Source organism: Ascaphus truei, chromosome 13, assembly GCF_040206685.1.
Source record: "Ascaphus truei isolate aAscTru1 chromosome 13, aAscTru1.hap1, whole genome shotgun sequence".
Taxonomy (NCBI): Eukaryota; Metazoa; Chordata; class Amphibia; order Anura; family Ascaphidae; genus Ascaphus; species Ascaphus truei.
This window is the reverse complement of record NC_134495.1, coordinates 21,846,709-21,864,364: the sequence shown is the minus strand read 5'-3', so window position 1 is coordinate 21,864,364 and position 17,656 is coordinate 21,846,709. Positions and strand designations below refer to the sequence as shown.

At 45.8% G+C, this 17,656-nt stretch overlaps 1 protein-coding gene across 1 annotated transcript in view; it reads left to right on the top strand.

Annotated features, from left to right (window-relative positions):
• Nucleotides 1-17,656, top strand: part of NIPSNAP1 (nipsnap homolog 1) — a 103,750-nt gene that overhangs the window by 36,134 nt on the left and 49,960 nt on the right. Inside the window, exons 6-7 of the mRNA XM_075568864.1 lie at nucleotides 15,527-15,667; nucleotides 15,807-15,838. Of these exons, the coding sequence (XP_075424979.1) occupies nucleotides 15,527-15,667; nucleotides 15,807-15,838 (173 nt within the window). The remainder of the gene's footprint in view (nucleotides 1-15,526; nucleotides 15,668-15,806; nucleotides 15,839-17,656) is intronic.

The window sequence follows — 17,656 nt, the reverse complement described above, 5'->3', positions numbered from 1 at the left end:
AGGCCGTCCTGCCACAGTACCAAACTCTAACTTCTATATTATCTTTATCTACCTCCAACCCCCCCCCACACACAACTGTTATAAAGTGAAACTCGGCTCCACCCTCCCGATACCTTCGAAACCCCTTACTCCCACCTAAGCGAACTAACTTCTGTTAAACAAACAACCCGCTCTCTGGGCCCTGGTCCCTAGGACCCCTTATCTCTCCGTGACACCTGCCGCTTTCTAGCTTGCCTCCCTTCGACCATGCTATATGCCAGTGGCCGACTGGATCACATGTGCAATGAACTCCTGCTGGCGTTTCGGGTCTTTCCCCCCACAGTCCATGTCCTGCTGGGTGGAGGGGCCACTGCAATCTCCCACTCCCCTCCTATGCCCCCATACGCGTCTCCCCGGCAGCGGAGTTCGCGCACCCCCGCCGGAGGGTACCGCGTCACTACCGGTCCAGGGCGCCTCTCGGGCTTCCGTCTTTGCTCTCGCGATCTCGGATGAGCATCCTGGCCTCGCGCGACCCAGCCGGGTGACGTCATCAGGATGGGCGAGGGGAACTCATTCGAAGGCTGGCCATCGGAGGGAGAGGGTGGAGCCGAAGGCGGGCCAAAGCAGCGGAGCAGTCTTTCGCGCTGAAAACAATGCCGCCATGAATTTTTCGTGCCGATCCTGCCTCTTCTTCCCCAGGTAAGCCTAGAACGGCCATTTTAGGGGCCTGAATTCAGTTTTACTGCTCGTGGGGTATCCATAACCCCCGCCGGCCTGTAGCTTCTGAAAAAGTCTAGAGCAATCCGAACTTTGGGTTTGCTCTTGGCCGTAACAGGAACAAAACCAGTATAAGTTTATAAAACAACTTTGGCAGCACATTGCCGCAACTGCAGCTCCTTAGATGCTTAAGAGCTCTTATCGCCGCCACCCGCCTTATCCTTTCTTTTGTCCCTCGGGGAGGAGGACACCGTCACTCAGGACGCTGCACTTGGCGGGCCTGTCTCCTGACTCTCTGGGTGGGCAGCATCGGTAGCCACCTTGATTCCCAGCTTCTTCAGGAAGGTAATGCCTTCAGAGGGGTGCTTCAGTACATGGGAACGACCGTTTTTGAGCACTACCAGGGCAAAAGGGAAGGCCCACCTGTATCTAATGTCTCTGTCCCGTAGCTCCTTGGTGATGTGCAGCACCGCCCTTCTGCGGGCGAGAGTGAGGGGGGATATATCTTGAAAAACGGCTAGGGTGATCCCCCTCAAAGGTAATGTGTGGGGTAGCCCTCGTGGTCCTGCACACTTCCTCCTTGATTTTAAAATGGTGCAGCCGGAGGATGATATCGCGGGGGGGGGGGGGGGGGGTTCGTAGGCAGGGGCCGTGACCGCAGGGCCCTGTGGCAGCGTTCAATCGATAGTTCAGCTTCGGTTTTACCCGGCAGAATGGACGTCATCCACCGGCTCAGCAGGGCCTCCGGGTCCAGAATCTCCTCAGGGATCCCCCGGACGCGCAGGTTGTTGCGCCGGTCCCTGTTTTCGCAGTCTCCCTGCCGGGCCTCCAGCTCTGCGATCCTCGACTCCAGAGCCCCAAGCCGTGTGCTAGTCTCGTGATGACACCTGGAGCTGTCCTCCATGCGGTCCTCCAGCTCACTTGTGCGGGTACCTATTTGAAGGATGTCCCTCCTGAGCCCCTCCACCTCCCCCCTTAAAAAGGTATTTAGGTCCGTTAGGAGCCTCGCTATTTCCTTTTTAATTATCCTTGATTGGCCCGCGGATGCTCCCTCAGCCTCTTGGGCTGAGTCAGAGTCAGAAACTGCAGAGTGCTCCGCAGCCCAGGCCTTGCCCGAGCCCGTGAAATACGAGCGCACATCTGTTTTGCGCCGGGCCTTCTGTCGTGTTGCCGCCATGCCTCCTCCGGGGTTGCTTAAAGTTCCGTGGGGTATCTGGGGTCTTTAGGGAGTATTTTTAAACCTCTGAGTTTGGTGTGAAGTCACTTTATTTACATTAATCTGCCGACGGTTGGTGGAGCTGTGAGTTTACACCGCCATCTCCAACCCGTCGCGCATGCGCATCCTCTCCGCCTCACTTTTAAAGCTTTACACTCTTCTGCCCCTCCTTACAGCTCAGCTCTAATTTCTCGCTATGCACCACCCCGACTCTTGCGATCCGCCCAAGGATGTCTTCTCTCTCCCCCTTTGTATCTAAAACCCTCTCTCGCCTTAAACCTTTCTCACTGACTGCACCTCACCTCTGGAATGCCCTTCCCCTCAATACCCGACTAGCACCCTCTCTATCCACCTTTAAGACCCTCATTATCACACATCTGCTTAAAGAAGCATGTGAGTAGCTCCGTGGCTGATACTATACACCGCATACATAAAGCTTGGCCCCTTGCAGACGCACTTACCAGAACGCCCTCCTACTGTCTCTGTATGTTCTACCTACCAATTAGATTGTAAGCTCTTCGGAGCAGGGACTCCTTTTCCTAAATGTTACTTTTATGTCTGAAGAGAATCCTCCCGTCGAAGAAAGAAAAGATCAGCGGGCACTGCTAGGCAAAAGTATAAGGCTGGACTATGCTGTGCGTTCAAAAATGAATACATTTATTAAGTCATGCACAAATGCAGAAATTATTAAAAACAAGGGGGGGGGGGGAGGGGGGGTGCATGAAGCACTTATTCCCATGATCTGTTATTTGTATTATTTATATGATTGAAACGTGTATTACTGTGGTGAAGCGCTATCTACATAAATGGCGCTATATAAATAAAGACATACAGTACACACATCTAACATGACAAAGCATATAGTTAAATATTTATTTGTTTCTCTCTCAAAAGTGGGGTCTGACTTACCTTATCTCTCTCTCTCTCTCTCTCTCTCTCTCTCTCTCTCTCTCTCTCTCTCTCTCTCTCTCATCATCAAGAGGGTAATCAAAAGTTAATTTGCAGAATTTCAATAACCCTTGGACTCATTCATTTGTAAATAATTTCTTTAGTAAATAAAGAGTTCAATTAAAAATAGATACATTTTATTGAAGAGTTTTAAATATATTCTTAGTGAAATATGTTACAAACTGACTTATAAATATAAATCTTATTTACAGATATTCACAGAGCTTGGCATCAGTTAGATTAGTCAGTGTTTTTTGTTGTTGTTGTTTTTGTTGTTGTTTTTTTGGGGCGGTTTTTAGGGCTTAAGTAGCTCATGCGGGAATGAAGTTTGTACGGTGGGTATCCATAACTTTTAGAGATGTCATGATCCTCCTGCCTCTGAACAAAGCACTGTAGCCTCCCCTTGGAGGTATGTTGACAGGCTTCCTCCCTCTCCAGTTGTGCTTTCCTTTTCATAGCCTCTCTCTCCTCTCTCTGTTCTGGTGGAATAGGTATGGAGACCCCAAGATCTTGGAGAGGCTGTTGACAGAAGGATGGAGTGGAGTTGTCCACTCTACTGGGTACATTGGTAGGATACTGCAGGTTATAAAGCTGGTGCACCATGTTGAAAGGAGATAGAAAGGGGATAGTGGTTTGGCTGACCTTTTCAATGCATGTCACTGGAGCTTTCTGTTCTATGGATTTCACTGGGAAGTGTTTGGGATTCTCTGTAACTGAAGCTTTGTTTTCCCCACGTTGTTTGATTTCACTGGTTTTAATGCCAGGAGCTGGAATGGGGATAGTGGTTTGGCTGACCATTTTAATGAATCTTACTGCAGTTTTCTGTTTTATGGATTTCACTGGGCAGTGTTTGGGTTTCTCTATAACTGAAGCTTTGTTTTCCCCACGTTGTTTGATTTCACTGGGTTTAATGCCAGGAGCTGGAATGGGGATAGTGGTTTGGCTGACCTTTTTAATGCATGTCACTGCAGCTTTCTGATCTATGGATTTCACTGGGAAGTGTTTGGGATTCTCTATAACTGAAGCTTGGTTTTCTCCACGTTGTTCCTCACTTTCTTTAAATGTACATAGCCTAGGCCTGGCATTAATGTCGACTCTTTCAATTCCAGAAATATTGTCCTGTTTCTTGGAAATGCACCTAATAATCACATCAGTATGAGATCACGGAACATGAGAAGCAGAATTCTGGCTTTGGCTTCCTTGCATTGGTCCAAGCTTATTTCCAAGTGTAATGGATCCTGCGGGTGCCCCTGGACCTGTGGGACCGGCTTTGTACCCAATGGGTGAAATACTTGCACAGAGTTAATCATTTGAGTAACAGCAGGTGACTTTGCATCCATTGTACCTTCATGGCTTTGCAGCATCTTTTCAGATACCTTATTGGAAATGTGGGCACCTGAGAGACAAACACGTTTCATTTTTTTTAACAGAACAGCCTGGTCATCAGATTGTGGGCCATGAGGTGACTTCCCTGGTATAGGAGCAGAAGAAGGATTTACTGGCTTTGACATTGGTTTTACCTTCTTTTGCAGCGCAGTTTGAGGGACTTGATCCTTTGCAGCTGAAGAAAGGATCTTTTTCTTTTTTGTTTCCACTGTGGAGCACTTTGGTACCCCCTCAGACTTTGACAGACACTCAGTCTTCAATGAACTCAGCACGTTATTACCCAAGAAATGGGAAGAGCTGGTTGCCTTCCCAACTGGATGTAAAGACGACACCTTTATACCAAGATTTGAAGGGGCTGTTGTATGTTTCATAGCTTTTACAGCTCCTGACATAATATCTGTAGACTGCTGAGTGATTGGAATGTTGCCCCTCACCACTTCTTGAAGATACTGGGGACCTCCAGACTGCTCTCTGTTAAGAATGGTCACACATGTAGATGCTGGTTGCAAATATTTGGTGCTAGTCAGTTGTTGGTGAGATGTGGGGACTTCAGTCCTTACCAGTGGAACCTTCTGAGCAATATGTGAGGGGGCCTTCACCTCTGAAGATCTCTTCTCCATATCTTTTAACCCACACCTTTTCCACACTGGCACACATAACTCTTTGTTGCTTTGCACATCAATATGTAACTTTGAGAGGTGGCTCAGCTTCCGAGCTGGTTGAGTTGGGTACATTAGAGGTGGTTCACTTTTTTTGTTAGCAGCAAGCGGAACTGCTCCTTGTGTAGTTAAACTGGCCTGGGAAATATGTTGGGCTCCAAGCGAGGTCTGACACACTGTAACAAAATCAAAAAGGAGAAATAATCAATTATCATAAATACCAACACATTGTACATAATAACACAAAGAAAGAAAAGCAAACACATGCTTAATCCCTTCAGTATTGGCGAGGACTACATACGGTAGAGTTCTATATCTTTGTAACACTACAGTGGCGAATGACCATCATTAAAGATCTTTATAACAGGTAATGGTATCGGTCAAGGAGAAGATTTTGAACAATGTTTAGTAAAGATTCTCCATGTCTCACCTTGTAAGGTCTGCAGCACAATGCAGTGGGGAAAGGGAATTAAGCTAATTACACATGGAAATCAGTGCAAAGAACTACTGTACACAATGCAAAATTATGAGAGATATCCATGTTTTATCACAATAATGATGGTGGAGTGATGAAGACGAAGAGAAGTAGGTTTTATTGGTGGGGATATCATTGGTGAAAAAGAGGGCAGATTATGATAACAGGCCAACAAGAGGTTCACAAGTCCCTGTGTGTCATTTGTCAATGGGAAAACCAATACACTACAGTAGCTACTCAGTTTTGCATGTTATCAATTTATGTAACAAAGCGGCATTCAACTTAAGGAACATCCACAAACGTTTAGCTGCAATAGCAACAACTGGGGAAAATGCTATGATTTGGGCATCTAGGCCTCTCCTTTTTTGCCCCTTGTGCTCCCCCAACTGAACCTGGTTTGCCTTACCCACCTGACACTCCTCCTACTTTGACGTTTTTGACTATCCTGGTTGCTTGGGGATCAGGGGCTGCCGAATATTGAGCCAGTGGATAGGACGGTCTTGAGCTTTTCTCCTTTAGGACCAGGAGCACTTCCCCCTGGTGCACTGGGTGTTGTAAAGCAGAGCTCCCCCTGGTGGAGGTTATTGGCAGCCCAGTGGGTGTCTGTAAGAAGGAGCCAATCTGTGCTGAAGGCACTTGCATGGGCTAAGGTCGGTTGTAAATATAATGAGCTGTGTTGCCACCAGTTGGAACATATTGGCCAGGAACGGGGTGGTATGTCCTACCCTGAGCGTGCATTCCTCTAAGGCAGGGGGGCGCAAACTTTTTTCCCTGCGCCCCCCTGACGGCTGTCCCCTCGCTCCCGCGCCCCCCCCAACCCCAACTTACCCGCGCTCCGGCGTAATGACGTCACGTTGCCATAGCAACGTGACGTCACATGACCTCGCAGCGTCATTTTGACGCCGCGTTGCCATGGCGACGCCGGGAGGAAGCCGCCGGAGCCACGGGTAAGTATGGTTTACAGAGGCCCTGCAGCTCCCCCGGCACTTAATTTAAGTGCCTTCGGGAAGCGCGCGGGGCCTCTGTAAACCCCGCGCCCCCCGTCGGCAATCTCGCGCCCCACAGATTGCGCACCGCTGCTCTAAGGGGTATGAATGGTGGCTGTTGAAGTCGTGCATTCTGGGCGGCCATTATACAAGGCCCTATTGTAGCACTTCTTTCCACCTGTGTGTTGGGACGGAAAGTAACCGGCTGCGTTGTGGCTTCTCCCCTAACCTGTCCTGCAAATCCTGTGTATCCTCCTGTAGCAGTGTGGTAGAATCCTCCGTTCATGTCACATACACGAGGGTAAGCACGTATTGCCTGTGGGATCTGCTGTAGATACATTGGTTTTCCTGCAGACCCCTGTTGCAAAATCATGCCTTGGGCCCCATGTCTGTAGACTTCTGTATTCCTCCCTACTGGGTGGGAGCTGTTGCTCCATGAAGGGTAAGCAGTGGTGACTGCAGGAGCACTGCAGGCCGGTGGGGGGTTCACAGCAGAGGAATTTAAAAACTGATCTGTAAGGAAGAAAGGTAAAAGTGAAGGGCCGGAAAAACAGGCTTTAACAGACCTGCTAAAAGATATTCTTGATATCAAATACATATGAAATACATAGAGATGCTCACTTGGCTTGGTATTTTTATTTTGCCTTTAAAATATTTGGGGTTTTGGTTCTGGTTTTGAATAAAGTTTTTGGGGGTCTTTGTTTTGTTATGAATAGCAAGCACTAACAGGGAAAATGGCTTGCTGGGAAAACACATGTATTTGATTATCAATGTTAACGACCACTACTCTGATCAGAAGCTTCAATATTTAAATACATTTTTGAGCAAGCCCCATGATTGCCTTCCATTCATAGCATTACTGTGTATTGAAACACCAGAGCACCCGTACATTTTAGCTCAATATATGGGGATATATATATATATTTATATATATATATATCAAATGGAAATATTCCTGTATGCTCATTTGCGTGTCTTAGACAGGTCTGCAACCCCGCCTTTCACCATTATCACCCAGCACACAGCACTTCCACTGCAGCAAGGGATTCTGGGAAATGACATGCAAATGGGCACACAGTGTCACCTTTTGCTTCAAAACCATTTTTAACATGGTTCCCTATAGGCTTAAGCTTGCTGCATGTCACAGCTTTAAGCACAGCCAGGGTTAAGATGCATAGCCAGAAAGACAGGTGGAAACGGCTGTCTGTGGGTGGGTTTTCTGGCTATGGTGTGGTATTCTGAGACATGTCTGGTATATTGAGGTAACTGGAGGAGCACTCCGGTCAGCTATATCTGTAAATCAAGTGGCAGATTCTGCCCTCGTTTTGTGGCTTTGTCTTTTTTGGGGCCTTTGTATTACTGTAGAGTAGTGGTTCCCAACCTTTTTTTGGTTAAGGAACCCTATGTGAAATTCTGAGGGACCCCAACCCCCTCTAACAGCGAGTCTAAGATGAGATGTATTGTAAGATACCCAAACCCTATCTAATAGCGCGTCTAAGATCAGATGAAGTGTGAGGAACCCCAACCCTCTCTAATAGCGCTTCTGAGATCAGATACATTGTGAGGAACCCCAACCCTCTCTAATAGCGCGTCTGAGTTCAGATACATTGTAAGGCACCCAAACCCTCTCTAATAGTGCGTCTGAGATCAGATACATTGTAAGGCACCCGAACCCTCTCTAATTGCGTATTTGGGATCAGATGCAGTGTAAGGAACCCCAACCCTCTGTAATAGTGTGTCTGAGATAAGATGCAGTGTAGGGAACCCCAACCCTCCCTAATAGCGTGTCTGAGATAAGATGCATTGTACTGTAAATTCTTCTGTATTAAGTACAATTTTAAAATGACCTGAAAATTACAGCGAACCCTTTAGGGATGCCAGGGGAACCCAAGGGTTCCTAGGAACCTTGGGTGAAAAACACTGCTGTAGACAATAATTTAAGGATATGGCTGAAAGTAGTCGACCATTACACCCCAGGGTGTACAGTAGAATTGGTCCAATAGTTATTGACCTAAACTTAGGGCAAGGAAAAAACATGCCTTATACTAATCCTAACACTAAGGTTCCTGTGTCTTTTTTTACAATCCCATAGATCCCATAGACGTTTGCCGCTGTGACATTTATGTATACAGTACATGTGTTCTTTTCTATACATTACTGTTCAAATCATTTATGATTTTGAATTACAAGCCAGATATAAAAGTAAATACAATAAAACAAATGTGTGTATGTATCTATAATAAATCAGTTTTGACATTTATAGAAAAAAATATTATCCAATAAAGGCCAGGTACCTAGCCCCCCTGGGTGTTGTGTACCTCCGCCCCTCCTCCTCCCCCCCTGCCCCCCTCCCCCCATCCGTCTTCTTTCTCCCATCCATTGATAGGAGTCATATCATCTGTTCTGTACCCCATAAAAAAGTAAACAGATCAAAAATATAGATATTATCCATTTCTTTTTGGGTATGTAAAGGTCACGTTGCTTCCTACCTGCCATGATACAGAGTTAAGGTGGAGATAATTAGTCTCTCTGTAAAGCGCCACACTTTTCCTATCTCTGAGATGTCCACAAAACTAACGGTTTCCTTCGGAAACTAATTCAAGTCACGCACAAACAAGTTTACATTTGTGTATTTATCTCAGTCTCTAAGGCGATTCCGTGATTTCATTACAGAACACTGCTGCTGGCATCTCCTAGGAGGCTCAATGATGCTGTCTCGTGATGTCATAATAGAGAAATCAGTTACTTTGACATTTAATTTCAAGGGGTTGAGAAGTGGTTAACTAGAGTAGCAGTCATAAAAATCCCAGCTGCTGTGATACATTGTATTGCGTACATTGGGTGACACAAGTACACATATGGACAGTGCCATTGACTGCAGTGGGAACAACATATCACTGGGTTCAAATGCATTGACTTCATGGCAAGATAAAGTATCATCCCCTTATGTATGTCACATGTAAAACACTGAGAAGTTACTGTGTGTGTCACACAGAATAAATAACACCACCTGCACGGATACAATCAGTTATTTGTCAGATTCTACTAAGGCCAGGCGCAGTATTTCTCATTTTTAAACACATTTGAAGCTCTCCCTCTGGGGTCTATGTATCAAGGCAATTTTGGAGCAATACCCTGCACTTACTGTATATACAGTATCTAAACATCTTCCTTAGTTTGTACCTTGGGGAGAGTCAGAAGGAGGAGTTGGGGAGGTTACCTGGAGCACAGATTATAATGAGATGTATCACATTCTGCGTCTCTACCCCAGCTTGCACCTTGGGGAGAGTCAGTAGGAGGAGTTGGAGGAGGAGTTACATGGCGCACAGATTATAATGAGATCTGTCACATGCTGCGTCTCTGCCCCAATTTGCACCTTGGGGAGAGTCAGTAGGAGGAGTTGGGGGAGGAGTTATATGGCGCACAGATTATAATGAGATGTATCACATGCTGCGTCTCTGCCCCAATTTGCACCTTGGGGAGAGTCAGTAGGAGGAGTTGGGGGAGGAGTTACATGGCGCACAGATTATAATGAGATGTATCACATTCTGTGTCTCTGCTTCAGCTTGCACCTTGGTGAATGTCAGTAGTAGGTGTTGGGGAGGAATTACATGGTGCACAGATTATAATGAGATGTATCACATGCTGCGTCTCTGCCCCAGCATGCACCTTGGGGAGAGTCAGTAGGAGGAGTTGGGGGGAGTTACATGGCACACAGATTATAATGAGATGTATCACAAGCTGCATTTCTCTGATACTTTTTTTTTTTTTTAACCTTTTATTTTCCCAAAACAATCCACCATATCTGAAGTGCCATAAATCTAACATACCGCGTCAGAAGTAAGAAACTGTTCTTACAGTATATATGCTGCGGCTCTGCTCCAAAAAATAGAGCCATGCGTCTAAACACAATTACTCTAGGTTGCTGCATAGACCCCTTATGTCCTAATTCCAGCACTGGGGAAGTGTTCAACTCCATTCAAGGGCAGTCTCAACTAAACTACTACTTTGGTACAGCACTGCGCTTTGCTTTAATGCTTCAGACATAGCTGGGAGTTGTGCAAAAGCGTGCAGAAAGAGCCTTATCCGATTGGATTTCTAGGTTTTGCTCTTCTGTAAGTCCTTCTCGCATGTTCAAACCGAGTGGGCCGAGAAAGACCCATATCTCAACAAATCCCGTATGAGTTTTATGAAGTATATATTTTGTGTTATATCCCCATTCTCTCTCTCCCACCCCTCCCCCATTCTCTCCCACCCCCACCCCCATTCCCTCTCCCATGTACAAAGCATATATACTATCAAACTGTCTCATAATAGTCCCCATAATTAGATTTGGGCAACCTGTTACCCAAGCTCCCACTCCCGGTGTGTTGTCATCAAAATGTAATGTTTTCTTCAGACATTGATAAAAATGTGATATTGAGATTTTCCCATATTTTGCCTTTTGGAAGAGAGCGTCAACTTGATTGTCTCTATCTGCTGTTAGTAAATCGATTAGTGATGTCAATGTGTAGTGCCTGGCCTGTAGATATGCGAAGAATTGTGTGTTAGGTAGCGCGTCTTTATCTTTCAGTTCCTGCAATGAGTAAATTGTGTGCTTTAGTTTATGCAGGAGCTGCCCTATTCCAAAGATTCCCTTCTTTTCCCAGGCCTCAAAAGGGTAATTCGCCTTCCCTTCCTGAAACCGCAGATTCTTAGCGAACGGTAAAAATAGCGACTTGTTCCTTTGTAAAGAGAGAGTTTTCCTGGCTCTATACCACACTTTATATGTGCTGAATAATAATGGGGTTTCTGTCATTTTTTATTTATAAAATATTTTACCAGGAAATAATACATTGAGAGTTGCCTCTCGTTTTCAAGTATGTCCTGGGCATAGTGTTAAGATGGCAAATAATACATGGTTACATACTGCTGCGGCCGAGTTTATTCGAGCATTTGCCCGTTCTCGGCCGCAGCAGTTACCTGGCGCGCGCCGGAGGGTGCCGGGCGCGCGCCGAAGCAGCGGAGGAGAGGCCCGCCGATCGCGGCTTCCCCCTCTCCTCTCTGGGTCCGCCGGGTCCCCCGGAACCCCCTGCCGCCGTCCCCCACATCGCGGGACACCAGGGCTCCCTCGGGGAGCCCTGGACGCGCGTGCAGGGGGCACAGGCACCCGATGACGCGTGACCGCGCATTGGTGACGCGCGGCACGCCGAGGGGATGCCACTTGCAAACCGGGAAATCTCCCGGCTTGCGGAACTGGCCACACTTCAATAAAGTGTGTCGCCAGTGTAAGTGAACAGGGTATACATTATATACAAGACATAGCATGCACAGTAAGAGATAATATATGTTAGAGGCATATGCAACAGTTACAGACCAGATTAAAATGTGAGACAGCCTTAGTTTTGAAAGAACTTAGACTGGTGGCGGCTGTGAGAGTCTCCGGTAGATTGTTCCAGTTTTGGGGTGCACGGTGAGAGGAGGAGCGGCCGGGTACTTTGTTGAGCCTTGGGACCATGAACAATCTTTTAGAGTCAGATCTCAGTTGAAAAGTCCTGCATGTGGTAGGGGTGAGGAGCTTGTTCAGATAGCTGGGTAGCTTGCCCAGGAAGTATTTGAAAGCAAGACAGGAAAGGTGAACTTTGCGCCTAGACTCAAGTGATGACCAATCTAGTTTTTATGGCTCTTGGGACCTCGTGAGAAGGCCTATGTAACCAATATGCCACGTTTTGTATCTGGGCACATTTGTTAGTCAATTTCATATATTGTGAAGTAGTTTGTATGGTTTATCCAGTCTCCCGCATATCTCAAGAGAGCGGCCAAGTTGTACATTTTAAGTGAGGGGAGGTTTACACCTCTTTTTCTTTTTATGTTGCTGCAGTTTTGCCATACTAATTCTAGGCTTTTTGTTTTTCCATATAAAAATGTGAAATGCTTTGTTTAGAGCGTTTTTGTCTTTGTCTCTTATTCTGATTGGCAGCATCTGCAGTGTATATATAGGATTTTTGGGAAGATTGTCATCTTCACCAGATGGCATCTCCCCAGAAATGTTACGCTTAAGTTTTGCCATTTTCGGAGCGTTGTTATCAGTGGTCTATTATTAATATTATATAATTGATGGATATCACTCGGGATGAGTACCCCCAGAAATTTGATGTGTTTTTTTTGCCCAATTAAATGGAATGGGACCCTTCCATTCTAGCTTTTGATTGCAGTCTAGAGCTAGTGCCTCTGATTTTTCATAGTTGAAGGTTAAACATGAGACTTTGCCATACATTTGTATTGCCTCTTATAATAGCTGGTATTGCCTTTTCAGGGTTTGAAATGAAAAGGTGCATATCTTTTGCAAATGCTGCAATTTGTAGTTCTTTATCACCTATTTGAATGCCCTTGAATTCCTCTATCTGTTTTAGGTGTCGAATTATGGGATCTAGTGCTATATCAAATAACATTGGGGATAAGGGACAGCCCTGCCTTGTAACGTGAATAGTTCAGAGTTCAGTGCATTAGCTGTGATCTAGGCTTTGGGGGAATTATATATAGTTTGGATTAATGTTGTAAAATTCTCCCCAAGTTTTGTGCCTGGAGACTCCTGGTAATGTGTGCCCATGTAATTTAGTCGATTTTTGCCTTTTCGGCGTCGAGATTTACTATTATGTTGTTGCCTTTGGACTGTCCTGCTGCCACCACCACGGCCACAGCTGATCTTATACTCGTAACTGACAGTCTCCCAGGGACAAAACCTGTTTGCTCTGGAGATATAATATTAGGGAGTATATTTTTGAGGCGGTTTGTGTACATTTTTGTTAGAATTTTTAAATCTTGGTTTAACAGGGAAATGGGTCTGTATGACGATGGTTGTTCCAGATTTCTGCCTGGTTTTGGGATGACAATTATTTTCGCTAGATTAAGATTTTGCGGCATTTGTTTTTCCTCCCTTATATGGTTGTATAGGTTGATCAGTGATATTGCTATTTCGGGGTTTAATAATTTGTAGTATTCTGCGCTAAGGCCACCTGGTCCTGGTGATTTGTTACTTTTAAGTGTGTTGATAGTTTCCTGTACTTCTTGGGTTGTTATAGGTTTATCGAGGGCCTCTCTATTTGCTTGGGAGATCTGAGGAAGGTTTGCTTCTTGTATAACTTTTCCTCCTAATTCTTTTTCATCTGGGATTGTTGTGTAGAGTTTTTTTGTAGTAATTTAGGAATGTTGCACACATTTCTTTGGCGTTTGTTCTGCCACCCTCCATAGTGCTAATAGTCACTATTTGATTAGTACTTTTGGATTCTTTTGTTAGATTGGCCAACAATTTCCCGATTTATTGCCCCATCTAAAATAGCTATTTTTTTATACAGTACATATGTTGGGTTTGTGCTCCTTCAGTCAGCAGTGCCTCGTACAACTCTTTGGTTTCTAAATACTGCTTCTTATTTTGTTCTGTGTTATCTGCCTTGTATATTTGGAACGCCTGTGTTAGCTGTGTGTTTAGGGTTTTGTTTTTCCTAATACTGTAAGCAATTATATGGCCTCTAAGTACTGCTTTGGATGCTTCCCAGTACAGAATGGGTTCTACAGTGTGCTGCTGGTCGTCCGTCTCATAATTGGACCACTGGTTTTGTAGATACGCTTTGAACTCTTTTGAGTCGGCTAGATACGTGGGCGTGCGCCAGCTTCGCGAGATATTTTTGGGTTTACTGAGTCTTAAGTTGATCCATATTGGTGCATGGTCTGAAATGATCATATTTTCTATTTTAGCGGAGTTTATTCTCTGCATTAAGTTGGTTGAGATTAGGAACCGGTCTATTCTTGGGAACATATTGTGTGCGTGTGAGAAAAAAAGGGAAATCTTTTTGTAGCGGGTTTAAAATTCTCCAGGGGTCAACCAGTGTTAGGTTCTCCCTGAAGGATTTTAACGTTCCCCGTTGTGCGTGTGAGTGGTGCGGTACCCTTTTGTTTCCTGATCTGTCGAGTGTCCAGTCCTCCACTACATTGAAGTCGCCTCCTACAACCACGGTCTCTGCGTCCAACTCCAAAATTCTTTGGTAGAGATCTGTGAAAAACAAATGGTTGGGCAGATTCGGGGCATATACATTAACCAACAACAGTCTCGAATCTTCTATGGTGATGTCGACCATGAGATACCTTCCTCCCGGATCTTTCAGAGTTTTATGGATGGTGTAGTTCACATTTTTGTTTATTAGTATTGCAGTTCCTCTTTGCTTTCCAGTGTATGGTGCCACGATTATTTCTTGGATCCATGGCGCTTTTAGTCTTTTGGTATCTTCCTTCAGGAGGTGTGTCTCTTGGAGGAACGTCACCTGCACTTTGGATCTTTTGATGTGAGAGAGTATCTTCCTCCTTTTTGCTGGTGCATTCAGGCCCCCGACATTCCAGGAGACCATCTTGAGGTTGTCTATCCGGATTTGGGAATCCTCTGTTTCTGGGGCGTAGAGTGTCTGGAGCCTGTATCAGCCGCCCTCACTGTGATTTCTTTGGGTACACGGGATAGTGGCAGCCAAATGTATTTTGTATCTTTCCTTGTGTTTCCCCTCCTTCTTTGTCTCCCCTCTGGCTCTGTTCTAAGTTTGCCTGCCTCTGGGCTGCCCAGCTGGTTTGTTTGAGGGGGGGAGGGGGGTATTCCCACGGGGCTTCCTCCTTACCTCCTCTTCTGATCAGCGGTAGCCCCCACTATCTGTGTGTATTGATCCATATAATTACGTCACACACTCCCTGCTCGTGCAGGAACACGCTGTGTGTATTGATCAGTATAAAGACGTCTCACTCCCTGCTCCTGCAGGAACACTCTGTGTGTCTGTGTATTGATCAGTATAATGTCAGTCCCTGCTCCTGCAGGAACACACTGTGTATTGATCGGTATAATTACGTCTCACTCCCTCCTCCTGCAGGAACACGCTGTGTGTATTGATCAGTATAATGACGTCTCATTCCATGCTCCTGCAGGAACACGCTGTGTGTATTGATCGGTATAATGACATCTCACTCCCTGCTCCTGCAGGAACACACTGTGTGTATTGATCGGTATAATGACGTCTCACTCCCTGCTCCTGCAGAAACACACTGTGTGTATTGATCGGTATAATGACGTCTCACTCCCTGCTCCTGCAGGAACACACTGTGTGTATTGATCGGTATAATGACGTCTCTCTCCCTGCTCCTGCAGGAGTACCTGGCTTTCCGTAAGGAGCGGAGCCGCATGCTGCTTTCGCGCAGGAACCAGCTGCTCCTGGAATTCAGCTTTTGGAACGAGCCTGTGCCTCGTCCGGGACCCAACATCTATGAACTGCGCACATACAGGTTAAAGGTCAGCCGTCGCCTGCTTGTTCATACTGTACGGTGGGACGGGAGCAGCGTCTGTGTCATGTGACTAGTGGCTTATTCTGGACAATAACAGTATCTTACTCTCCTTCTTCCTCTTCCTTTTTTTTTCTTCTCGTTTCCAGCCGGGAACAATGATTGAATGGGGAAATAACTGGTAAGCAGGAATGTCTCGTAACAGCCCCTCCCTCCCCCGACATATATGTACCAGCCTGCTGTATTTCATTAGTTTCCCTCTTTTATCCCCCCTCTTTCTCCTTCCCCCTCTTTCTCTTCTCCCTCCCCCTTCCTTGTCTCCCCCTTTCTTAATTCTCTCCCCCTTTCTTAATTCTCTCCCCCCTTTCTTAATTCTCTCCCCCCTTTCTTCTTTCTCTCCCCCCTTCCTTCCTTCTCTCCCCCTTCCTTCCTTCTCTCCCCCTTCCTTCCTTCTCTCCCCCTTCCTTCCTTCTCTCCCCCCTTCCTTCCTTCTCTCCCCACTTCCTTCCTTCTCTCCCCACTTCCTTCCTTCTCTCCCCACTTCTTTCCTTCCTTCTCTCCCCACTTCCTTCCTTCCTTCTCTCCCCACTTCCTTCCTTCCTTCTCTCCCCACTTCCTTTCTTCCTTCTCTCCCCACTTCCTTCTTTCCTTCTCTCCCCCCTTCCTTCCTTCTCTCCCCTCTTCCTTCCTTCTCTTCCCCCCTTCCTTCCTTCCTTCTCCCCCCCCTTCTTTCCTTCCTTTCTTCCTTCCTTCTCTGCCCCCCTTCCTTCCGTCTCTCCCCCCCTTCCTTCCTTCTCTCCCCCCCTTCCTTATTGCCCCCTCTTCCTTCCTTCTCTTTTATTTCGCCCCCTCTTCCTTCCTTCTCTCTTTTTTTTTGTTTCAATTTATTTTTATTGTTTTAGAGAGACATAACAAATATATTGTCCATACAACAAAGAGCATTAACAGTTCGTCATCTGAAATAAAATAATTGATATAACACGCGTCTCTCATGAGCTTAACAAAGGATAGAGAAGAACGTAGAAAAGAAGAAAAAGAAGGGTGGGAGGGGTGGAAGGGGGGGGGGGGGGTAGGACGAGCCCATTTGTCTGGTATTTCTGTATTTATTTATATAAATGATATATATTTATATATATTTCCCTAGTTTCCTGGCCATATTTCCCAAATTTTGTGAAATTTGTCAGTTTTCTGGTTCAACTGTGCTGTGAGGAGCTCCATCATCTTTATTTCCCTTAGTCTCCGTAAGACAGTCTGCCTAGAAGGCGCATTCACCTTTTTCCAGGCAGCCGCAATAACACAGCGGGCAGCTGTCAGTACATGAGTGATCATCTTACTTTCTGCCGTTCCTAATTCATCTATTGGTTTGGCCAGCACCATGGTCAGCGGTTCCACCTCAACCTCCACCCCCAAGTACTCTCTGATCAATCTTTGTATCATGACCCAGAATACCTGAATTTTTGGGCAACTCCACCAAATATGAACCATATCTCCTTTTTGCCCGCATCCCCTCCAGCACAAATCCGGGAACCCGGGGAAGATCTTAGCCAGCCTACTCGGGGTTAGGTACCAATGAAATAGAATTTTATAAATATTCTCTTTGATAGTGGTACAGATTGACGTTTTTGCAGCTACCTCCCAAATGTCCTCCCAGTCTTCTCTATCGATCTCTGTATTCAAATCTTCTGCCCATTTGATCATATAGCTATGTTGGGAACAACCCGCTAATCGCGCCAGACCCAGATATATCTCCGAAATCAGTCCTTTACAGTAATATCCTTTCCTACACAGTCTTTCAAAATTTGTTAAATCTTTGAATGCCGAATCTTTGGAGACTGATTGCAGGTAATGCTTAATTTGGAGGTAACCAAACACTGGTATATTTATGATTTTGTGTTTCTTCTCCAGCGCTTGGAGTGGTAGAATTATACCGTTATCTACAAAGTCGTCAGCTACCATCAACTTTAACGTCTTAAATTTATTGAGTCTCTGTGGAAGCCAG